Source organism: Thalassophryne amazonica, chromosome 12 (genome assembly GCF_902500255.1).
Source record: "Thalassophryne amazonica chromosome 12, fThaAma1.1, whole genome shotgun sequence".
NCBI lineage: Eukaryota > Metazoa > Chordata > Actinopteri > Batrachoidiformes > Batrachoididae > Thalassophryne > Thalassophryne amazonica.
Window position 1 is genome coordinate 86,872,292 of NC_047114.1, and position 25,504 is coordinate 86,897,795.

Below are 25,504 nucleotides of genomic sequence, written 5' to 3' on the forward strand. Positions count from 1 at the left end.
AGATTTCACTTTAAATAGGCTTTAAAGGATTATGTCAAAACTACTTCACGGATTCTCACCAAATTTGCACCACAGACAATTAGATATTTAGCCATGGAAGACACCACTGAATTGTGGAGGTGATCTGGATCTGGATTGGTGTACGTCAGAAATCTCTGATTGCTCTTGTTTTAAAATGTGTGATTCCAATATTTCACTGCATCTTCCTAGTGCATTTGGTTGTATATATTCCAGTCTGTGTGTAAAATGTTATTTTCAAGTGAGCAGAATACAATAATTATTTCTTGTTGTGTTTTTGTTGTTTTTGTCAGGGTGAACAAGGACTCCCCGGTGCTTCAGGTCAAGATGGCCCTCCTGGACCTCTTGTAAGTCATTGTTCTTCCTTCTTTCCTCACGTGGTGAATGAATACACCTGCAGCACTAACTGTTGTTAAAAATCAGCTATATTCTATGCGTTTTATCTGTCAGATGATGCATGAATTGCTCCTCTGAGGAAAAAGGGATTTTTTTTGTTGTTGTTGCTGTGCACAAATGACATTTCAGCAGTGAAGATTGGTGCAGCACTCCTGCAGGACAGATACACACGTGCACAATGAATACAGGGTTATTTGATTGCTGTCACTGTAAAAGCTCATTTCAATTCATTTTGCTGTCAGTTGTGGTTGACAAACCGACTCTTTTTGTCTGCAGGGACCTCCTGGACTGCCTGGTATGAAAGGTGACTCCGGCTCCAAGGGAGAGAAGGTAAGACATTATTACGATGCTAATCTCAAATTGCTTCATTGTGCATTTGCCACATCGCCTTATGCACCTTATCAGGAACGTCCCCAGTAAGCAAATGTTGAGGCCTATTGCTTCCCTTTGCACTCTCTCCTGAGTGAGATGAAGAAAGACTTTGCTCTGTGAGGAGTTTTGCACTGTGATTTAATGCACTGGATAAATAAGCCTAATAATATCATCTCTGTAATGGTCATTGGTTTAATGCCAGCATGCAGTCGTCAAGTGCGATATAGGCAGATGGCCATAACTCTGCCTAGCAGCAGGTGCTGCAGGCAGACCACCACTGTTAAATATGACAGCCACTATAAACACACTAATTATTTATGGGCAGAAATATGACAGTATTCAGATTTTTCTGGCAGCACTTTGTTTGTAAACTTGCATGTAAATGTGCATTTTTATTTCTGTTTGAGGGGAAATAAACACGTGGAAAAGGTAGAAAATAAACTTCAGCAAAAAATGTCTTAACTGATGGGTAATTAGTAAATGGTAAATGGACAGCATTTATATAGCACTTTTCCATCTGCATCAGATGCTCATACTGCTTTACAATAATGCCTCACATTCACCCCGATGTCAGGGTGCTGATATACAAGGTGCTCACTGCACACTGGGAGCACCTAGGGGATTAAGGACCTTGTCCAAGGGCCCTTAGTGATTTTCTGGTCAGGCTGGGATTTGAACCTCTGGTCTCAAGCCCAACATTTAATCACTAGACCATCACATCCCCAAATTTTAGTACAAATTTTATGTTTGTCTCTGTCTCTAAGACAGTGCTGTTGTCTTTTCTTTTATCTTGTATGTTATTTTCTGCTTACCATAGGGTCACCCGGGTCTAATTGGCCTGATTGGACCCCCTGGTGAGCCCGGAGAAAAAGGAGACAGAGGTTTGCCCGGACCTCAGGGTGCTGCAGGAGCAAAGGGTGATGCTGTAAGTAATTCTCTGTCAGACGGAATATGTTTTCTGAACAACTCTTCATTGTTTCAAAAAAAAAAAACAAAAAAAAATACTTTGGTGTATTTTTTAATGCTACTTCAGACCATAAAAATACCCCCCCCCCCCCCCCCCCCCCAAAAAAAATCCCCTAAGAAATCACAAGTACATAAGTATTCACAGCCTTTGCCATGAAGCTCAAAATTGAGCTCAGGTCCCTCCTGTTTCCACTGATCATCCTTGAGATGTTTCTGCAGCTTAATTGGAGTCCACCTGGCGTAAATTCAGTTGATTGGACATGATTTGGAAAAGCACACACCGTGTCTACATATAAGGTCCCACAGTTGACAGTGTGTGTCAGAGCACAAACCAAGCATGAAGTCAAAGGAACTGTCTGTAGACCTGCAAGACAGGATTGTCCTCGAAGCACAAGTCTGGGGAAGGGAACAGAAACATTTCTGCTGCTTTGAAGGTCCAATGAGCACAGTGGCCTCCATCATCCATAAATGGAAGAAGTTCAGATCCACCAGGACTCTTCTTAGAGCTGGCTGCACGTCTCAAAAATTTAACTCTCTGGCGTGAATGACAGGTGTCATGTTTGGAGGAAACCAGGCACCATCCCTACAGTGAAGCATGGTGGTGGTAGCATCATGCTGTGGGGATGTTTTTCAGCAGCAGGAACTGGGAGACTAGTCAGGATTGAGGGAGAGATGAATGCAGCAATGTAAAGAGACATCCTGGATAAAGACCTCCTCTTGTGCTCTTGATCTCAGACTGGGGCAACAGTTCATCTTTCAGCAGGACAATGATCCTAAGCGAACAGCCAAGATACCAAAGGAGTGGCTTCAGGACAACTCTGTGAATGTCCTTGAATGGTCCAGCCAGAATCCAGACCTGAATCAGACTGAACATCTCTGGAGAGATCTGAAAATGGCTGTGCACCGACGCTCCCCATCCAATCTGATGGAGCTTGAGAGATGCTGCAAAAAAGAATGGACAAAACTGACCAAAGATATTATATTCAAGAAGACCTGAGGCTGTTATTGGTGCCAAAGGTGCATCAACAAAGTATTGAGCAAGGGGTGTGAATACTTATGCACACGTGATTTCTTTTTTATTATTATTATTTTTAATAAATTTGCGAAATAAAAAAATCATGTCATTATGGGGTGTTGTGAGTTGAATTTTTAGGAAAAAAATTAATTTACTCTATTTTGTAATAAGGGTGTAACATAACAAAAGCGAAACACTGTGAACACTTTCTGTATGAACTTATCTGTCAGGATTTTTTATACCAAAGTCACTTCAAACACTGTCGATATATCATTGTCAAACAATGTCTGCAACCTTTTCGATTGAATCCAGAATTTATATGCATCATCATCAGTTTCCCCACCCTGTGAACATTTGGACTATATAGCATCGCGGTCCATCTGTGTGTGCTTGTGTCAGTTATGAGTGTGAAACATACATGAATGCTTCAGTTACTAACAGTGAAGAATGCTTGGCCATAAGGTGCCTTGTTTAATCTAAGACAGGTACCATATTTTCCAGATTATAACATGCAGATTTGTACTAGTTTGGGACATCATATGATCTATTCCAGTGCAACTTACATACCAAAATCATGCTTCCTCATTATTATTATTATTATTATTATTATTGGCAGTATGCTGTAGTAGTAGTAGCATTCATAAACAAAATAACAACTATTTATTTGGGGCTTTCTCAAGAACCAATGCATGAAACAAAAGAAACTCCTATAATTAAAGTACACTCCAAAATGCACAAAAATCCCAAATTAAAGCATTTATAATAATAATCAAATTGACTCATATTTTTATTGTATTTTTTCTAAAGCTGTGAGTCACCAGTCAGTGTTCATCTGCATCAGGAACATCCAATATATTGTCTATCGCATGTTTATTTGTTTATTTTTGGAATTTAAAAGTCCTTATGTTCAGTAACAGTACATGCTGTGGTGTGCACATGTACTACACTGAGCCCCTGTCCATTATTAAACTCGCCCCCCCCCAGGGAAACACTGTGTTTAAAAGTGAGTTCCACATCCAGAAAAAAGGTGTGACTTATATCCTAGTGTGACTTGTGCCAGAAAATACAGTAGCTGCAAAATGGGAAATGTGAAAACTATATTATGTGGTACAGATTGAAAGAGGGAGCCTTACGGACCTTTCTTGACCACAAATTCTGGCCAATTGGACATTACTGTGGTCTGTACTGTAGCCTGATCTGCTGCGTTATAACTGATATTTGTTTCCAGGGTTTTGGTGGTCTTCAGGGTCCTCTGGGTCCTCCTGGTCCTCCTGGTCTACCAGTAAGTTCACTTCTTATCAAACTCTTTGGTTTCCTTTCTGTTACGTCTTGACTGTTGTTCATCTTTTCATGTCACCTTCTCCTCAGGGACCTCTAGGACAGAAAGGATCCAAGGGATCATCTGTAAGTTATGATTTTGGTCTCTTTAGTGTTCTTTTCTCACATCACAGTAAGTTTAATGTTAGTCCATGATGCTTTGTTTGCTGACAGGGTTCCCCGGGTCAGAAGGGAGACACTGGAATGATTGGACCTCCTGGACCTCCTGTAAGTTGACTCTTCTTTACACTCTTCATATCAAGGCAGGTTCAATATTATGTCCTTTTTGTTAATATTGGGTCGACAACCATATAGAATACTCACGAGGTCCAATTCAAAGATAGGAACTTGCATACACTCACTCACTCATCTTCAACTGCTTACTCCAGTCAAGGGCCACGGTTGAGGTGCTGGAGCCTATCCCAGCAGCCCAGCAATCATAGGGTGTGAGGCGGGGTACACCCTGGAGAGGACTCCAGCCTGTCACAGGGCCACATATAGACAACCAAACACATTCACACCCACACGCACACATACATACAGTTTAAAGTTTCCAGTCCACCTAACCTGCATGTCTTTGGATGTGGGAGGAAGCCGGACCACACGGAGGGAGCCCACGTAAACACGGGGAGAACATGCAAACTCCACACAGAAAGGCTACAGGAGGGAATCGATCCCATGTCCTTCCTCTAAGCCACCATGATGCCAATACTAAAACAAAATATCAGTAGGTAAATAAATTTGAACACTTGTGCCAATGACCTTTTACCTCCGCATGACAGGGTCCACCTGGTGACATCATCCAGCCTCTGCCCATACAGCAGTCTGGTAGAAAGACCAGACGGCACGCTGAGATGCAGGGAGATGAGGCGATGGCAGACTATGCTATTGATGGTATGGATGGAATGGAAGATATATTTGGATCCCTCAATAACCTCAAGCAAGACATCGAGCGCATGAAGTTCCCCATGGGCACTCAAGACAATCCTGCCAGGACCTGCAATGACCTGCACCTCAGCCAGCCTGACTTCTCAGATGGTAAGGTGGAAATAGCATTTAATCCCATTCTTAACTAGTACAGCACTCATTAGCGTGTAGACTGCCATTAAAACTCTACCAACCCACTGGAGTGTTGAACAGATGATTAGCACACTGTTTGTGTAAATACCACTGGGTGCTGAGATGGGCATTGTCTCAAGTGGATAAGGTATGAGTAATGCTAGCACAGTTCAGCGAATGAGCTAAAAGCTCAACAACAATCATGTGTGAAAGAACGTTAAAGCTGTACTGCGGGTTTTTAAAATTTTTGTCATAAAAACTGTTGGGAAAGTGTCGGTACACGGACCCACAACAGGGGGCGCAAAGGAACGGACAATGGAGTAGGTCAAATAACAACACTTTACTGTTGTGAATGTGCACAACAAATACAACAGATTACAACAATAGATCAGAATCAATCCACAAAGGTGTCGTGTGGGCAGGCTCGAAGATAGGAGACACCTGTCCAAAGCAGAACCGGAACCACACGATTTCCTCCGCCACCAGACCCCGGGGAATACTGGAGCCGCCAAGTCCCGAACTCCCAGGTGGCCACTGCCTCCTCGTGTCGGACCTGGTACTGCTGGCGAGGAACAAAACACAATTAAAGGTGGGCGCGTTTGCACCCAGTAATCCGCACGGCAGGAAAGCTACCTCCACCTCTCGTTGGAAAAAGGTCTGTTATCACTCACAAAAGTCACAAAAGGTTACTGTCAAGCAGTCAGCTGAGAATATTACCTTCCAGGTAGAACGATATCTCGGCAAAGAGGTGGAGACGTCCGTCCTGCTGATGTACCCCTGCTGATTGGTAACAGCTGTTGCAGGTGATGCGTGACAGCTGTCACCCTAGCTGCTCCTGTGAGGTGGCTGCGCCCTCTGGTGCCTGGAGCCCGCACTCCAGGCAGGGCGCCCTCTGGTGGTGGGCCAGCAGTACCTCCTCTTCTGGCGGCCCACACAATAGGACCCCCCCCTCAACGGGCGCCTCCTGGCGCCCGACCAGGCTTGTCCGGGTGGTGGCGGTAGAAATCGGCCAGGAGGGCCGGGTCCAGGATGAAGCTCCTCTTCACCCAGGAGCATTCTTCGGGGCCGTACCCCTCCCAGTCCACCAAATACTGGAAGCCCCGGCCCATCCTACGGACATCCAAAAGCTGGCGTACAGTCCAAGCCGGCTCGCCATCGATGATCCGGGCAGGAGGCGGTGCCGGACCCGGAGTACAGAGGGGTGAGGAGTGATGAGGTTTAATCCGGGACACAATGAAACACAGGATGGATCCGCAGTGAGGCCGGCAGCCGCGGCTGCGGCTGGACTGATGACCTTCAGGATCTTGAATGGGCCGATGTAACGGTCCTGTAACTTGGGGGAGTCCACTTGGAGGGGGATGTCCTTTGTGGATAACCACACCTCCTGCCCAGGCCGATACGCAGGGGCCGGGGTCCGCCGACGGTCTGCATGGGGTTTTGCCCTCGTCCGGGCCTTTAGCAAAGCAGAACGGGCGGCACGCACACCCGACGGCACTTCCGCAGGTGGGCCTGGACCGAGGGCACATCCGACCTCTCCCTCAACCACCGGAAACACGGGGGCTGATACCCCAGACATACCTCAAAAGGGGAGAGGCCGGTGGCTGAAGACACCTGGCTGTTATGGGCATACTCGATCCAGGCCAAATGGGTACTCCAGGCCGCCGGGTGTGCGGCAGTCACGCAGCGCAAGGCCTGCTCCACCTCCTGGTTTACCCGTTCTGCTTGCCCGTGGTCTGAGGGTGGTACCCGGACGAGAGTCTCACCGTGGCCCCCAGTTCCCGGCAGAAGCTCCTCCAGACTTGCGAGGAGAACTGGGGACCGCGATCGGGAGACGATGTCTGTTGGAATCCCATGCAGCCGGACGACGTGGTGGACCAGGAGGTCCGCTGTCTCCTGGGCTGTTGGGAGCTTCGGGAGGGCCACGAAGTGGGCCGCCTTGGAGAATCGGTCCACTATCGTGAGGATGGTGGTGTTACCCTGGGACGGCGGGAGGCCCGTGACAAAATCCAGGCCGATGTGGGACCAGGGGCGATGAGGTACGGGCAGCGGCTGGAGTAAACCTGATGCCCGGCGATGGTCAGCCTTGCCCCTGGCGCAGGTGGTGCAGGCCTGGATATAATCCCGGACGTCGGCCTCTAGGGACGCCCACCAGAAGCGCTGCCGGACAACTGCCACGGTTCTTCGCACCCCTGGCTGACAGGAGAGCTTGGAGCCGTGACAGAAGTCCAGGACTGCAGCCCTAGCTTCTGGTGGGACGTATAGTTTGTTCTTCGGCCCAGTTCCGGGGTCCGGGCTTCGTGCCAGGGCCTCCCGGACGGTTCTCTCTACTTCCCAGGTGAGGGTGGCCATGATAGTGGACTCCGGGATGATGGGTTCCGGTGGATCCGACAACTCCGCTTTGACTTCATCTTCATGTACCCGGGACAAGGCATCCGATCTCTGGTTCTTGGTCCCGGGACGGTAGGTGATCCGGAAGTCAAAACGGCCGAAGAACAGTGACCAGCGGGCTTGCCTGGGGTTCAGCCGCTTGGCGGTCCTGATATACTCCAGGTTCCGGTGGTCAGTGAAAACCGTGAATGGCACGGACGTTCCCTCCAAAGATGTCTCCACTCTTCAAGAGCCTCTTTCACCGCAAGGAGTTCTCGATTGCCGACGTCATAGTTCCGTTCGGCCGGGGTCAACTGCGGGGAAAAAATAGGCACACGGGTGAAGGACCTTATCGGTCTTCCCGCTCTGGGAAAGCACGGTCCTATCCCTGAGTCCGAGGCGTCCACTTCAACCACTAACTGGCGACTAGGATCGGGCTGCACCAGAACGGTGTGCAGACGAGAAGCGCCGTTTCAACTCCTTGAACGCGGCATCGCAACGATCCGACCAGGTGAAGGGGACTTTTGGTTGAGGTCAGGGCTGTCAGGGGGCTAACTACCTGACTGTAGCCCTTAATGAACCTCCTGTAGAAATTTGCAAAGCCGAGGAACTGTTGCAGCTTCCTACAGCTAGTGGGTTGGGGCCAGTCTCTCACCGCCGCAACCTTGGCCGGATCAGGAGCGACGGAGTTGGGGGAGATGATAAACCCCAGGAAGGACAAAGATGTGCGGTGAAACTCACACTTCTCGCCCTTCACAAACAGCCGGTTCTCCAACAACCGCTGCAGGACCTGACGTACATGCCGGACATGAGTCTCAGGATCCGGAGAAAAGATGAGTATATCGTCCAGATATACGAAGACGAATCGGTGCAGGAAATCCCGCAAGACATCATTAACCAATGCTTGGAACGTCGCGGGGGCGTTTGTGAGGCCGAACGGCATGACCAGGTACTCAAGTGACCTAATGGGGTGTTGAATGCCGTCTTCCATTCGTCTCCCTTCCGGATCCGAACCAGGTGATACGCATTCTAAGATCCAGCTTAGTAAAGATTTTGGCTCCATGCAGGGGGGTGAACACGGAATCTAATAATGGCAACGGGTATCGGTTGCGAACCGTAATCTCATTCAGCCCCCTGTAATCAATACATGGACGAAGTCCGCCATCTTTCTTGCCCACAAAAAGAAACCTGCCCCCATCGGGGAGGTGGAGTTCCGGATCAGCCCGGCAGCTAATGAGTCCCGGATGTAGGTCTCCATTGATTCGCGCTCAGGTCGTGAGAGGTTGTACAGCCTGCTGGACGGAAAACTCAGCGCCTGGAACCAAATCAATGGCACAATCGTACGGACGGTGCGGGGGGAAGGGTGAGTGCCAGATCCTTGCTGAAGACATCAGCAAGATCGTGGTACTCAACCGGCACTGCCGTCAGATTGGGAGGGACTTTGACCTCCTCCTTAGCCTGGGAACCGGGAGGAACCGAGGATCCTAAACACACCCGATGGCAGGTTTCGCTCCACTGAATCACCACCCCAGACGGCCAATCGATCCGGGGATTGTGCTTTAACATCCATGGGATGCCCAAAATCACGCGGGAGGTAGAAGAAGTTACAAAAAACTCAATTTCCTCCCGGTGGTTTCCAGACACCACCAGAGTTACTGGTTGTGTCTTGTGTGTGAGTAAAGGGAGGAGGGTGCCATCTAGTGCCCGCACCTGCAATGGCGAAGGAAGCGCCACCAGAGGGAGCCCTACCTCCTTTGTCCATCTGCTGTCTAGCAGATTCCCTTCTGACCCCGTGTCCACCAGTGCTCGGGCTTGAAGGGTTAAATCCCCACTCAGGATTGTGACTGGGAGTCGTGTGGCAATTTGTGTGTGTCTCACTTGAATGTCTTGACCCCCCCCCTTAGCCCAGTCTCTAAGGGTGAGTGTTGACGTTTTGGCCGTTTGGGGCAGTCTCTCTGTGTGTGCTCTGTTGAGCTGCAGAGAAACACTCTCCACGGATCAGCCTCCCCATTTTGGCCCTGTGCATTTCCCTAACAACGTCACCAGGGGGAGCTGTTGCCCCACAAAGCGCTGCGGCTGTGGAGCGTGGGGAGGGCGGCCCCTTTTCGAACCCGGAAGGGAGAGGGGCGGCGCGTATCCGGTCACGTCCTTCGCCTCGCTCCCGACGGCGTTCCTCTAACCGATTGTCTAATCGTATAACGAGATCAATAAGCCCGTCTAAATCCCGCGGTTCGTCCTTGGCCACCAGGAGCTCCTTCAGGACCAACGACAGTCCGTTTACGAAGGCGGCGCGGAGGGCAGTGTTATTCCAGCCGGACCTCGCAGCCGCGATGTGGAAGTCGACTGCATAAACAGCTGCGCTCTGGCGCCCCTGTCTCATTGACAGCAGCACGGCTGAAGCGGTCTCTCCTCTATTTGGGTGATCGAACACTGTTCTGAACTCCCTCACAAACCCATCATATATCAGAAGGAGCCGTGAATTTTGCTCCCAAAGCGCTGTAGCCCAAGCGCGTGCCTTGCCGCGAAGCAGATTAATGACATAAGCTATCTTACTAGCATCAGTCGCGTACATGACGGGACGTTGTGCGAAGACGAGCGAACACTGCATAAGAAAGTCCGCGCACGTCTCCACACAACCCCCGTACGGCTCTGGAGGGCTTATGTATGCTTCCGGGGAAGGTGGGAGGGGTCGTTGAACGACCTGTGGAACGTCACTGTTACGCACAGGGTCGACAGGAGGGCGAGCCGCAGCAGCGCCCTGAGGGCGCACTTCCACCTGCGCGGCGAGAGCCTCCACCCTGCGGTTAAGGAGGACGTTCTGCTCGGTCATTAAATCCAACCGAGCCGTGAAAGCGGTGAGGATCCACTGCAACTCACCAATCATTCCTCCTGCGGACGCCTGTGCGCCCTGTTCTTCCATTGGCCGTTCAACAGCCGGTTGACGCCCCTCGGGATCCATGACGCTGGCCGAGATATCCTGTTGGGAAAGTGTCGGTACACGGACCCACAACAGGGGGCGCAAAGGAACGGACAATGGAGTAGGTCAAATAACAACACTTACTGTTGTGAATGTGCACAACAAATACAACAGATTACAACAATAGATCAGAATCAATCCACAAAGGTGTCGTGTGGGCAGGCTCGAAGATAGGAGACACCTGTCCAAAGCAGAACCGGAACCACACGATTTCCTCCGCACCAGACCCCGGGAATACTGGAGCCGCCAAGTCCCGAACTCCCAGGTGGCCACTGCCTCCGCGTGTTGGACCTGGTACTGCTGGCGAGGAACAAAAACAATTAAAGGTGGGCGCGTTTTGCACCCAGTAATCCGCACGGCAGGAAAGCTACCTCCACCTCTCGTTGGAAAAAAAGGTCTGTTATCACTCACAAAAGTCACAAAAGGTTACTGTCAAGCAGTCAGCTGAGAATATTACCTTCCAGGTAGAACGATATCTCGGCAAAGAGGTGGAGACGTCGTCCTGCTGATGTACCCCTGCTGATTGGTAACAGCTGTTGCAGGTGATGCGTGACAGCTGTCACCCTAGCTGCTCCTGTGAGGCGGCTGCGCCCTCTGGTGCCTGGAGCCCGCACTCCAGGCAGGGCGCCCTCTGGTGATGGGCCAGCAGTACCTCCTCTTCTGGCGGCCCACACAACAAAAACAGTTTTATTTCGCACCAATATAATTTTATTCCGTAAATAAAGGATTCAAAATATGATACTGCCAATATGACCAAAATTCACGACGTCTGGAAACGATTTACAAATTCTCCCCTTGAGGGGGAGAAATTCAAGCAATCAGCTGTCATGCCCTACATATGGTAGCGACATCAAAAATCATGGACTTCCCCTTATCTGTGTGATGGATACTGGAAAGGGCATGGCGACTCATGTCAAAGATGGAGGAAAATGCTCAGAAACTGGTTATATATGGATAAATGTAATATGTTTCTCATATATTTTGTAAACATTAGCGAGAAATAAACACTTCTAAATCTAAAAATGCTGTTGAAATCAGATAACAACTCGGAATTGATTTTCGAGACATCTTATGGATGTTGGCGTGCACGCCCGGGGAATCCGCACCCAGCAAGTGGGTGAGGTCACAAGTCCTCTCAAAATGCACGCACGCACGCACGCACGCACGCACGCGCACACACACACACACACACACACACACACACACACAGACACTTCCTCCTGCAGTTCATTTGCATGACAGTGTAAGAAGGAAAAGACAATATTTCTATGGAATTCCCCGTCAGATAAATATGTTCTCTTCATTAAAAGGAGCTGTAATTCTGCAACACGTGAAATTTGAAAAGCCATACAGCTTAACGTAAACCAAAATGCAAAAAATATGTCAGCGCATATAAAAGTTAAGAAAAAATCATCAGGCATTCCAAGAACGATGAATGTACTGACACAAAGAGTGTCAATATTTGACATCCGAGAAAGATAAGAATGTATGAAAATATACAATATTCCTTTTGGGCCTCTATTTACTGTCATGCAACATACAGCTGTGCTGCAGCAGAATAAATGTTGAAGTCCAGAACAGTACTTCACATCACTGCCTTGAATCTAACCACTGTGGCTATCTCTCCCAGGTGAATACTGGATTGATCCAAACCAGGGATGCATCAGCGACACCATCAAAGTCTTCTGTAACTTCACAGCGGGTGGAGAAACTTGCATCTACCCAGATAAGAAATCCGCAGGAGTAAGTAAGGGGCAGTGGGTAGGGTGTTAGCATTTAGATCTGGCATGTACGGTATCATGCCGAATATTTCTAAATAAAACCAAATCTGTTGAGTATTCACTGCAATGTGTCATAAAATCTAAAAGACCAGCTTTAATTACACAAAAATACACTTGAATGTATCATATTAAAAGTTGTCATCTTGATAAAATAGCAACTGGTTAATGAACTGTTGAGCAAACCACTAATTAAGATTATTTAATGAGGTTCTGCAGTACAACCACTGTAACAGAGAAATGATTGAAAGCTCTCTGTCACTAACTTGGTTTATTGTTTGCTTGTGCTTTATTGTAGGTTAGAATATCCAACTGGCCCAAAGAGTCTCCAGGTTCATGGTTCAGTGAATTTAAACGGGGCAAAATTGTAAGTCAATCATGTCCTTTTATGGATACATTTTTCAATTTTGCTATTTGATTTCATTTGCTCTAAATCTTTCCCGACAACAACTTTTCTCTTTTGTTTCTCAACTTCTCTTCCTCCCAGCTGAACTACGTTGATGTAGCAGAAAACTCCATCAACACTGTGCAGATGACCTTCCTCAAACTGCTGAGCTCCTCGGCGCGGCAGAACTTCACCTACATTTGCCACCAGTCAGTGGCCTGGTACGACGCCAAGGGACGACAACTACGACAAGCACTCCGCTTTCTAGGATCTAATGATGAGGAGATGTCCTACGACAATAACCCCTTCATCAAAGCCCTGTTGGATGGTTGCTCGGTAAGCAGTTTGTTTTTTACCTTTAGTTACATCCAAGGAAAGTTCATTTACACACCTGCTGTTTTACAGAAACTGTCACACAATAATGTATGGGCAGGATATCTGTGCAGAAATACTGAGGCTGTCTTTTGATTAGTTTTACAGTCAAAAGGTTGGACACATTTACCCATTCATTGAATGGACAAGTGTGTCCAAACCTTTGGACTGGCAGTGTATGAATTAATAGTTGAGGATTAAGCCTATAAAATCTCAGGTGTGGAAAAAAATGATCCTCAGAATTTCCAGAAGTCATGTATTTGTCTGGCTGGCAGTGGTGGACCATGCATTTTTACACCAGGACCTTCACAAATGTCCTCCTGCAATGAAACGCAGCAACACATGCATGGCATGCATGTATTCCAAATTCCTCTCATTACCAAAGAAACAAGAGGAAATTCACAACAGCCACCATTTACTCATACGACAACCAACCAAGCAAAATTGCCATAAACACAAATAACACAAACCGAATTAAACAGATTCCAGCCAATCTGTTAGACATACGTTTGCACCCTGCCACAACACAATACACACACACACACACACACATAGCAACAATCTGGGGTAAGCACTATTAAATAGTAAATAAAGACGTAAATTAAACTTGGTAAGCACCTCGTGAATACATATGGTATACATTATGTCATGTTAAAATGCAATGGAGACACAGTACATGTCTGCAGATGGGCAAATAAAGAAGAAGGTTCAAAAAGGTTCCCTACACCTCTCACCAAATGACAGCTCCCACACTTCATTTATTTCTGTGGGATAAATATGGTTGCATACTTTTTGCATGCACCTCATGTAGCATATATATTTATCATATACCTATAAATGATATGCCAATATGATTGGATTAAAACACTAAAGAATAAATAGCAATACACCCTTGTGATATTTTTTGCAGACCGGTAATATTTTTCATACCACCCGAGGGTAAAACCCACCAAATGAATGTCGCCTTGGTAATCAAGCCAATCCATACATATGTTGTGACGTCACGGCACGTGCGATCCTAGAATATTGTCAATGTGTAATTTAATAAATCAAATCAATCAACAAACAGTTGCCCCAAGGCGCTTCATATGCAAGGCAAAGCCATACACTAATTACAGAAAAACCCCAACGGTCAAACAACTCCCTGTGAGGCAAGCACTTGGTGACAGTGGGAAGGAAAACTCCCTTTTTAACAGGAGAAGAAACCTCCAGCAGAACCAGGCTCAGGGAGGGGCAGTCTTCTGTGGGACTGGTTGGGGCTTGAGGGAGAGAACCAGGAAAAAGACATGCTGTGGAGGGGAGCAGAGATCAATCACTAATGATTAAATGCAGAGTGGTGCATACAGAGCAAAAAGAGAAAGAAACACTCAGTGCATCATGGGAACCCCCCAGCAGTCTAAGTCTATAGCAGCATAACTAAGGGATGGTTCAGGGTCACCTGATCCAACCCTAACTATAAGCTTTAGCAAAAAGGAAAGTTTAATACACCTGTTTCTGTTCTATTCAATGACATTATCAATTGAATGTGTTTGTCGTAGATATTTTCAGTGTCTTATTACAGCTGTTTAGAAGTGTTCTATTTAATAAAATTCTGATTACAATTGACACAGCATTTATTACTATTGCCTTTAGTGTCATGTATATGATAAATCGTTATCAAGTTGTTCACCAATGAATATAGCTTTTTACACCCTTCAGAAAACCATACAACAGTTATCATTTATAGGTATATCAGGGTGTATGGTTTTCTTCAGGGTGTATAAAGCCATATTCATTGGTGAACAACTTGATAACTGATAATATATATATATATATATATATATATATATATACGAATACAAGGGTAGGCTGAAAAGTTCTAAGGCTCACTATAATGCAGTTAATGCATTACTCCTTCATGGGGAGCCTTAGAACTTTTCAGCCTACCCTCGTATCTATATATAATTATTTACTGTATAATCATTTAGTGATACTTAGCAATAACGCCGAAAGAAACACGCCCCCCACCCCTTTCTTTTCTGCAGGTGAAGCATGGCTACTCTAAGACGGTTAGGAGATCAACACTCCTCGCATCGACCAGTTGCCCATCATTGACATCATGCTGAATGACCTTTGGGGACTCCAACCAGCGGTTTGGCTTTGAGGTCGGCCCCCGTCTGTTTACTCGGCTAGACACACCATACTCCCCGCTGAAGGACAGGGTCAGAGGGCACGTCAATAAACACCTGCACGCTGAGGACACGACATTGTTTATCTTCTCAACCGTGTGCTTTAAACCTGTGTTTTGTTTTCTTACCAAGAAGAGCCGCTCAAGCGCAGAAGAAGAGTGCCCTTTGGCCCCAGTCATGGGAAGCGCCAACCAGGGGATACTCCTCGCCTTGTAGGGCCAGAATCACGTGACTTTAACTTAGTAATGGGAGTTACATCAGGAAAAAGGACATTTGATGCCGTGGCGGATGGTGGCGCACTTTCAGCAACAGAGAGAGAATCCGCTCCCCTTCGTCCTCTTTGTCCCCTTCGTCCCCTCACCTCCCACTCTCAACAAGCTGCCCCTCTAGATGCTCCTGGTGCTGCTGTGAATACAAACCACACAAGTGCTTTTGTGCAGAACCACAAAACACTCAAGGTGCTACAAAAAAGTGCTTTTTGAGAAACTGTAATTATATTATTATTATTATTTTTGTACAATATTGTTTGAACCCACCCTAAAAATTTGCATGTGCCCCAACTCTTAAAAGTATTGTTTAACATACGCAGAATAAATTGCCAATAAATATATTTATTTTTTCAGCACAAATTTGGATAAAACTGAATGTCTTTTGAAAGGAAACAGTCATTTGACAAAAGTCAAAATTATCATTCTAAAAAGTATTTTTTTGTTTTGTTTGTAAATAATATGTTTCACGATTTGACATTGGTATTGGAAAACTGGAACAACACTGAACTCGATAATCATCCTTGCCTTTATTTTCATTCATACTAGCTGGCATGTCCATTCAGAATATAAGCCATAGTAAAGTGATACGGTAATATAAATGCTGCCCAATTGCCAAAAAAATACAATAAGCAGTAACAGAGTCCCTTTTATCCAGACGTCAGTCACAGTGTCATTAAAATGAGGAAATACTGGCTGTACAATAATTTTTCATTGACTACACCTTTTTTAACTATATATGAGAATGAATCTTCAAAAATCAAACTCTGTTGTTCATTTTGTCTTTTATTTTTAATTCACACAAACACCTTGACAATCATTTTCGCTGTAACAATGAACAAATGTTTTGATGTTTTTGGATTGTTCCTTCAAAATTATAAAACTGGATTTTGAAAAATGGTGGGTTGACTGTATTGTATATGAAATTATTAGCGCTTCTTTTATGTCCTTATATCAAATGCTTTCTTTCACCATAATCATTTCACATTTCAGATGAGTAGATTTGTGGTGCCAAATATTTAGGTTGATATTCTGGAGCCTTGGCAGCAGGATCTCTTCCAGTGTCTTTTTCTAACTTAGATCTGCTTGTATCTGCACCTCCGTAGCTGGCAAAGGCTTCCAACCTGTGTAATTACAGTATCTTTACAACCTATGTAAGAAAACTGAAATAATGTTTGGTGCCTTTCCAAATGCACATTGCAATGGTTTGCATTCACTTGCAGATTATGTTACATTCACGAACAAGCGATCGGGGCAGACAGCCGATGTATTTTCTTGGATGTTGAGATCAAATACTTCTGAACTACACCAATACTTCTAACAGTAACACCAACAGACAAGAAAAAATACACATTTGGGGATCCTGAGGCATTCCAAATGCATCTGGGAAATATAATCTCCAGCATGTTTGGTTCTTTCCTTTGAGCTCCTCCCAGTTGGACATGCCTGGTAGACTCTCCGGGGAGATTAACACAACTGCATCCTCACCAGATGCCCCAACCATCTCATTTGGTTCCTCTCAGTGCGAAGAAGCATCAAACTAAATCAACATTCTTAGGTTTGATGATCCCAATACTGAATCAGGATGACAACCCTGCCCTGCCCCTGCCCCCCAATAAAGCAGATAGAACAGATGCCATTAAAAATATAAAAAGGACATCATTTAAAAAAAATATTCCCTTTCCCATTTTTCAGTTATACTAAATACATTTGTGCCTATATATATATATATATATATATATATATATATATATATATATATATATATATATATATATATATATATATATATATATATTACGCAATGTGCGCATGCATGAGCTTTTGACAAGAGCGGAAGTTACCTTTGAGTTAGCGAAAGTTAGCGTGCATGCTGACGTCCACAAAATGTCTTGTAAATCACTCCAGAGGTGTTATTGGGCTACAAAAACAACATTTTCAGTTTTAGAAGTGTTTATTTCTCACTAGCCTTTACATAATGTATGACACAAAGGTTATATTTACACAAATGAAACTGAGATTGCAGTTAGCTAGACTAGCGTATGATGTCACCACGCTAACATCTGCAAAATGGCTTGTAAATCATTTCAGAGGTGTTATCAGGTTCCAAAAACAGAGTTTCCAGTTTTAGAAGTGTTTATTTCTCGCTAGTTTTTGTATATGACAAAGAGGTTATAAATAATTACACAACAAAATGGAATTTGTAGCTAGCTAGACCAACCACTGATGTCACAGTGTCGTGCTACTCTGACTGGCTGTCACCCTCACCCCTCAAAAAAAAAAAAAAAAAAGCAACAGAATGAAACAGAATGTGACTTTTTAACCTCTTAAAATATGTCAAGGTGAGTAATCTCTGAACTTGTCCAAGGTCTGTGTCCCAAGAATGTTCCCTGTGAATTTGTAGACTCTGGCAGTAATAGGACTGGACTTATGCTGAGCACAAATAGATGGACAGAAGGACAGACAGATGGACACAAAGCCTTTGCAATACCCGATGGCTATATTTGAAGGCCTCGGGTAATAAAAAAGTTACTGGGAACCTTTGTTTATTTTATTGAAAGGAATATTAGAAAAAAAAAACTTTGTTTCAATCCAATGCATGATTCCATATAGACAACAACTGGGATAATATTCAGTGAACAAGGAATTGACCAACACGAGAATTTAGTATATTAATTGAATATTTTAAAGAATTTGATTTTAAGCATAAAGTAGAGCAGCACATCATTTATTTGGTTTAGTTTTTTAACTGGCATTAACTGGCAAACTTTCCATTATTTTGGAGAACCTTTGCTTGAAAAACCTTTGATGCCCAAGATTTTATGATGTCATAAAGATGATTCTTAAAATGCTCTAAAAGAGACTAAAGAAAATGGTAAATCCTGATTTGAATCATATCAGATTCAAATCATTTAAGCTACTGAACAAAGAACCACTTCTACACAGTTTCGTTGAAATTTATCATTTTGTTTTAAATATCAAGTACATCACAAACATAGAACCCACATCAAAAACATAGTGACTTGTGTAAATGGCTGCATAACGAGTTATCCACAAAACAATCCGGCAACGAGCAATTATCTGCCGGTGAAGTCTCTACAGAAGGAGAACAAATATCTTTTCTTCCAAGTTTGCCATTTTAGTTGTTGTATGAAAGAACAGTGTTTTTGATCAAGACGTGTGGGATAGATTTTAAATTCACAAAAACAAAAAGTCAGTTTCAATGTTCTTGCACTGCTGAAGCGTAAATGAGTGCAAAATAAAAATTGTTTTTTTTTATGTATGTGCAAAAAAAATGAAAAAAAAAACCCCAGCCAGCAGGCAACTAATCAAAGTGAACAATAGGTAGTGTTTTATCCCTCCTGACTAATTACTTCTTCAGCTGCTTCAACTACTTTATGGCCTGTTCTGTTTTTGACACAGCTGGACTTTTTCCCACCCATGGAAATATCAACACACATCACACCACACACCAACAGCGTTATTATATTTGCTTTTCATATAAAGCCTGTGATGGCAGGTTTATTAAAAGCTGTGGCCCCTCGGCAAACATCAAGTTGCCATGACAGTGATCTCTGCATACAAACTGTGTTGAAAGTGTCCCGTCTTCAACAAACACAGTTAATGCAGCTGCACAACACATTTCATATTGAAGTTCAGTTTAAGTTCAAGGACGTGATGGTTTAACTCATGTGGGTTGGTTGGTCAGCTGGTCGATTGATCCCTCACCCCAATTACTCAAAAATATATAGCCACATTTTTAGGAAATCTGGTAGAAAATAGTGGATTTGCAAGAGAAAAGGTTTTGTTTTTTCATAACTTTATTAAAACATAATTTGCAGTTGAGCCTCTACTCATCTTAGGCGTGTTTTATAAGAGCAATCACTTTTTACACAAACTGCTGAAAATACGTGGGTATCAGTAAATCTGCATGAACTCAACCTGCAATTTTGTGAACCTGAAAATTGTATGTAGTCTTAATATATTCTTTAGTTGAATAATTATTTCCGACATATATTGCTGATGAAGCAAATACATTTCTAAAAGGTACCATTACTCACTGGTGGTACTCATTCTGTAAACGTTCACTGAAGATTCCATCCATCATCCACTGTTGTCCGTTGTACAGTGGAGTTTGAAATACTTGTATACTACCTGGTTTGTCAAATAGGACACAAAACATTGCAAAGTGTAGCATGTGCCGCGCTTTGGATAATGATGTCTGGCACGTTAAAGACAGTTATGTGTACAATGGTGCACATAACTGGTCCTCATGGTGCTTATACATGCTAAAAATAAATAATGTGCAACTTTAAATATGGAACCGCTTTTCCTACAATCCATCATTGCTTTCCTCTGTCCTGTTACACATTATTTATTTTTAGCATGCATAAGCACCATGAACACCAATTATGTGAACCATTGTGTATAGAAAGATTGCTGCTTTAGAACTACTATGTGGTGTGCTGATCCCCATTTTCAAATGGATGCTATGGTGCATCCGGAAAGTATTCACAGCGCTTCACTTTTTCCACATTTTGTTATGTTACAGCCTTATTCCAAAATGGAGTGAATTAATTTTTTCTTCAAAATTTTACTCACAACACCCCATAATGACAACATGAAGAAAGGTGTGTGTGTGTGTTTTTTTGGGGGGTTTTTTTTGGAAATTTTACAAAGGATTTTTGCAAATGTATTAAAAATAAAAAAACTAAGCAATCACTTCCACATAAGTATTCACAGCCTTTGCCATGAAGCTCAAAATTGAGCTCAGGTTCATCGTGTTTCCACAGATCATCCTTGAGATGTTTCTACAGCTTAATTGGAGTCCACCTGGAGTAAATTTAGTTGACTGGACATGGGTTGGAAAGGCACACACCTGTCTACAAAGTTGACAGTGCATGTTAGAGCACAAACCAACATGAAGTCAAAGGATTGTCTGTAGACCTCTGAGACAGGATTGTCTCAAGCCACAAACTGGGAAAGGGTACAGAAACATTCTGCTGCTTTGAAGGTCCCAATGAGCACAGTGGCCTCCATCATCTGTAAATGGAAGAAGTTCAGATCCTCCAGAACTCTTCCTAGAGCTGGTCGCTCATCTAAACTGAGAGATTGGGGAGAAGGGCCTTAGTCAGGGAGGTGACCAAGACCTGATGGTTACTCTGTCAGAGCTTCAGCATTCTATGTGGAGAGAGGAGAACCTTCCAGAAAGACAACCATCTCTACAGCAATCCACTAATCAGGCCTGTATGGTAGAGTGACCGACTGAACATCTCTGGAGAGATCTGAAAATGTCTGTGCACCGACGCTCCCCTCCAAACTGATGGAGCTTGAGAGTCAGTAGGAGTCAGAACACGTCCCTGCTAACACCAGCATTAACTGAGAATTCGTCTGAGTAAGTATGTGATTTAGGTCATTCCTTCGGAAACTCATTTTCCGTGATTTTTCACATAGAAGCAATTGTCAAAGATGAGTAGAGCGTTTAGAGGCTTGATTGCTCACAATGTATTATCCATTCAAGACCGATGAGTGCGCTTCAGCAATTTCCATCTAAATCACATACCTACAAGTAAAAGGCTGTTGCTGTTGAACCTATAACAAAGGAGTCATTTACTTGGACCAACTGAGAGAAAATCCTGAAACAAGCTCAGGAAAAAATTGCCAAGCAGATTTAGACATTCTCCATGTGAAAAATATTGAAAACTACCATAAAATGTTGAGGTGAACATCTCAATCTCAATTTCAGCATTTTTGAAAATGTTTATTGCAGGAACTCAACAAGCTAGTTCTTTGGATTACCTTTTCGGGTGTTGCTGGTAAAATCTACATCCTCTGGCAGTCCGTGGGATCAGAGTTGGACTTCCAAAATGTAGACCTGGGTTCAGTTACCTGTCACATTCCATTTCTCTGACAGCACGGTTAATTTTGTGGATAGCACTGTTGCTTCCCACCTGTGGTCTTTCTGTGTGGATTTGCATGTTCTCCCTTTGTTCATGTGGGCTCTGGCTTTCTCCTACATTCAAAAGACATGCAGGTCAGGTGAACTGGAAAATTTAGTTGACTAGTGGGTGTGAGTGCACTTTTCTGTCTATATTGGCCCTGCGACACAGTGGCATTCTGTCCAAGGTGTCACGCCTATAACTGCTGTGATAGGCTCTGGCAAACTGTGACCCTTGATTGAAGTAAATGGGGATAGAAAATAAATGAATGACATTTATGTTTCCTTTGAAAAAGTCCACATTGTCCAATGTAAATGGGTGCTGAACTTGGCTGGTAAAATAACATGCAATGGTCTCAGCGTTTTGTCTATGGGGTGGCCTAGATCCTCTGCTTCACACTTCAGGTAAGTGTGGGCACCAATGGACCTCATGGCCTATAGAGGAACTACGTAAAAAGGAAAACGGTTTGGAATTATTAAACAAACTTTTTAAAGACGTTATGGCATTTGACACAGCTGTTGTCCTCACACTGCAAAAAAAAAAAAAAAAAAACTTCTTTTTGTGCCATTTAATACATATTTTATGCACAGGAAACTGTGCCTGTTGCCTTAGCTAAACAAAAATTAATTGGACCTGTCAATCAAATCCCTTACAGTGAAAGTCTTTAAACTCCTAATGTCCTTGAAAATGCGACATCACGAGGAAGGGACATTATTATGTTTTTAGCATGGAGGCAATGTTAGATTTTCTCCAATATCATAAGCTTTCCCTCAATATCAATATATTGCCATTGCATTGAGAATAGAAAATATAAAACACTCCAAAATTATCCCTTTCATTTTTATTTTTTTTATTTTTTGGCGGGCGGGGGGGGGGTGGGGGGGGTCTCTTTCTCATGAAATAATCCATGGAAATCATTATAAAACAAGTCATGCATGTGGTTGAAGAGTCTGCTGTGCATTGATGGTATGTTCTTACTGAGTGTCTCTCAAATGTCAAAGCTATGGGGTCTTTCAAATTTCACAAACTCAGAAAATGTAGTGGTGTAGTGTATTTACCAGGGGGGAAATTCCACAGTGAATATTTTCTTTTCTTTCTTTGTCGTCATGCAGACTAAGTACAGGAGGAAGCATGCATGAGGTTTTTGAGATCACCTGTGACCCATCTTACATTAACATTCATAAGATTTCTTGTAAATCACTTCCAAATCTACCAAATGTTGGTCATAGCAGATGATCCCTTGAATGTCGCCCCTCAGGGGTTGAATTTGAATTATTTCCAGACAGCATTAATTTGATCATACTGGCAATATACATATTCTGAATCCCTTATCTGAATACTAAGGATTAAATTATAGTGGTGCCAAAGAAAATAATTTTATGGCTTAAATAGGTTTTAAAAACACAAGTGGAACTATACCTTTAACCCCTTAGCCCTAGAGCCTATTTCACCAAAATCACATACCCCATACATTATGATTTATTTCTCAGCTTGTACAAGGTCAAAAAATGCAAAGTTTGGATCAGCTAAAAGACAGGTCCTAGGGGATGTTGTGGATGCAAAAAAAAATAAAATGAAAGTAAATAATACTTGGTAGAGTAATGAGTTTTGTTTCCCAAAAAATGAATTCACATTGGGTGATTCTTAGACTACGGGCACTTATGTCCTTTGATCATATTGTATGAAAAACAGAAAAAGGGGAAATTTCACACTTTATAGTTATCTTTACAATGAAAGTGTGTTAGGTAAATTGTTCTAGTAGTCTCTGATGACTTTTTCACCTTTTTTCAGCATCATGATATGCAAATATTGCCGTTTTGTGATTGTCCCACACCCAGACTTTGATCTTCAATGATAAAAATGAATGGTAAAGAAACGTTTTTTCTAATGTTTTAAAATATCTCTGAATAAAATATCAGTAAAATAATCAAAACAAATTTTTTTTAAACAAAATGTAGTTGTCCCACACTATTGCCGTAATTTCCACCACAACACTGTAATGTCCCTAAACAGTTTGCATGAAAGATTGTTTGGGTAGTTTCTATGGAGATAAACAGTGACATCAGAGCACATGTATATAGCACCAAATCACAACAAACAGTTTGCCCCAGGCGCTTTATATTGTAAGGCAATGGTGTGGTGGAAATTACATTTACAAGGCCAATAGTGCCCGTAGTTAAAGAATAACCCATTTATGTCTTTATTTGCTTGGCATTTCAGCTGTGGTTAGTTGATATGTGATTGAAGTGGATACCTTTGTAGAGGAGACTTCGCTTGATATTTTGATGTATAATAAGTGTATGTTGGTGTCAGCATTGGTTAGTTATGAGTGTTTTTGGAAATGAGCCAGTATGCTATGTATCTGTAATGTTAATGTCTGATTTCATTTGCATTTTTATGTCTTTATTTTACCTTTCTTTTTTGTTATCTCTATGCACTGTGAGCTTGTATCTAATGTAAAGTAACAAATTAACAAAAATGTTCTCATCGTATCAAATTTCTAACTTGGTCAGGAAGACTGCAACTGTTTTTTTATTCTCCATAAACTAAAAAAAAAGCAGTCATATTAGCAAATTTGGTTTCCTCTGCAAAGCTTTTTTTCTCTGCACAGAGAAACATTTGGACTTTGATGCTCATGTAGTGCTGAGCGTCTGCCTGACTTCTAAAACTGCTTTCATTTAGTTGTGTGAATCAATACAACTGGTAGTCATTCTCTCCTGTTTTAGTCTGAGTGCTGCCGTCATGTTTTGTGAAAGCACATATGCTGATGAGTAATCAAGCTTGTTTTTTATGGGGGGGGGGGGGGTGCATGGCCAATCATCAGAATCATTTTTCTCTTTTTAAATGCATGTGAGGCCATCTGTTTCTCCATGTGGAAGCTGAGCACTGTGCCTCGCTGTTGGGTGAAAGCGTCTGTCGTGGATTACTGAACTGCAACACGGACAACAAGGCTTCACGTGCCCCACTTCAAACCAGTGTCAAAACAAGTCGCGCTTTGGTTAACATGGTTAAAATTCTAGTGTTGCCTCGGGCTACAGCCACAAAGGCTGTGGCAGGTTTTTGCCATTTTTTTCTTGTACTGTTTCTATCCATTTAATCCTTTCCAGCTTTCAGAGGAACTGGAAGCTGTTACAGTGTGAATTAGGTGGAGGACAAGAAAGCACTGTGGAGAAGTTCCACTCTGTCTGACAGTCACAGTCTCTGCTATATTTACTGAGATAGTTTATTGGTATGAAATACACACAAACCAACACACACACACAAGTACACACACAATCCAGCAAACGGCTACATAAAGGTGCAGCAGGTGAAATGGAACAATGCCAGTGACGAAACAGCCAAGAACACCTGGTACTGGTGGCAGTGAAAAGGCACCCCCATTATATTGGGAAAATGCATTTTTGCTAGGTCAAAACATTTTATATATATATATATATATATATATTCCATTTTTTCCCATCTTTAATTTGCTTGTCAGTTTTACATTCTGGGACCAGTATTATCTCTCATCTTCAAACAAAATATCAGCAGGAGTCATAGTTGAAAGTACTTCCATCTCTCAAGCTACAAATACGCCTTATATAGGCTCTGAGGCCCGTTGGTGCCGGGGCTTATCTGCAGATTCTGCAGCATCAAGTGGATTAGAGTCTACAACTCCCCTCAGATCAGAAGGGATGCCAGTCCAACACAGGTTACTTCCCCAGCTGAGGCCAGCACCCATTTACAGTTGGGTGGTCTGAGACAATGTAGATTAAATTTCTTGCCCAAAGACACAGGCGGCATGCTTGGGCAGGATTTGAACCCAGCTCTACATATTGGCAGGCCAGCTCCTTACCCACTTAGCTAGCTGCTCTACACCCAGCTACCTGAGTCTACCTGCTCCACTATGGCTGTGTCTCAATTCAGATGCCACATCCTTCTGGCCTTCCAAGAAAGCAGAGGCCAAACCAACTCTTTGGAATGAGACATCTACCCCATGGAGCATTTTGGGATTGCATCATTAGTTTCCCTCACCCCATACCCACTACACCAAGATAGCATAGTGGGTGCAGCCTGTAGTTGAGTAATCATTCTTCAATAGTCATTTATGCTTTTGTCTCAAACACTAT

At 43.5% G+C, this 25,504-nt stretch overlaps 1 protein-coding gene across 1 annotated transcript in view; it reads left to right on the forward strand.

Annotated features, from left to right (window-relative positions):
- Nucleotides 1–16,359, forward strand: part of LOC117521658 (collagen alpha-1(XI) chain-like) — a 221,153-nt gene extending 204,794 nt beyond the window's left edge. Inside the window, 13 exon segments of the mRNA XM_034182979.1 lie at nucleotides 312–365; nucleotides 691–744; nucleotides 1,604–1,711; nucleotides 3,996–4,049; nucleotides 4,136–4,171; nucleotides 4,259–4,312; nucleotides 4,867–5,122; nucleotides 12,118–12,230; nucleotides 12,564–12,632; nucleotides 12,753–12,986; nucleotides 15,047–15,071; nucleotides 15,074–15,132; nucleotides 15,134–16,359. Of these exon segments, the coding sequence (XP_034038870.1) occupies nucleotides 312–365; nucleotides 691–744; nucleotides 1,604–1,711; nucleotides 3,996–4,049; nucleotides 4,136–4,171; nucleotides 4,259–4,312; nucleotides 4,867–5,122; nucleotides 12,118–12,230; nucleotides 12,564–12,632; nucleotides 12,753–12,986; nucleotides 15,047–15,071; nucleotides 15,074–15,132; nucleotides 15,134–15,406 (1,389 nt within the window). The 3' untranslated portion in view covers nucleotides 15,407–16,359.
- The last annotated feature ends 9,145 nt before the right edge of the window (nucleotides 16,360–25,504 follow it).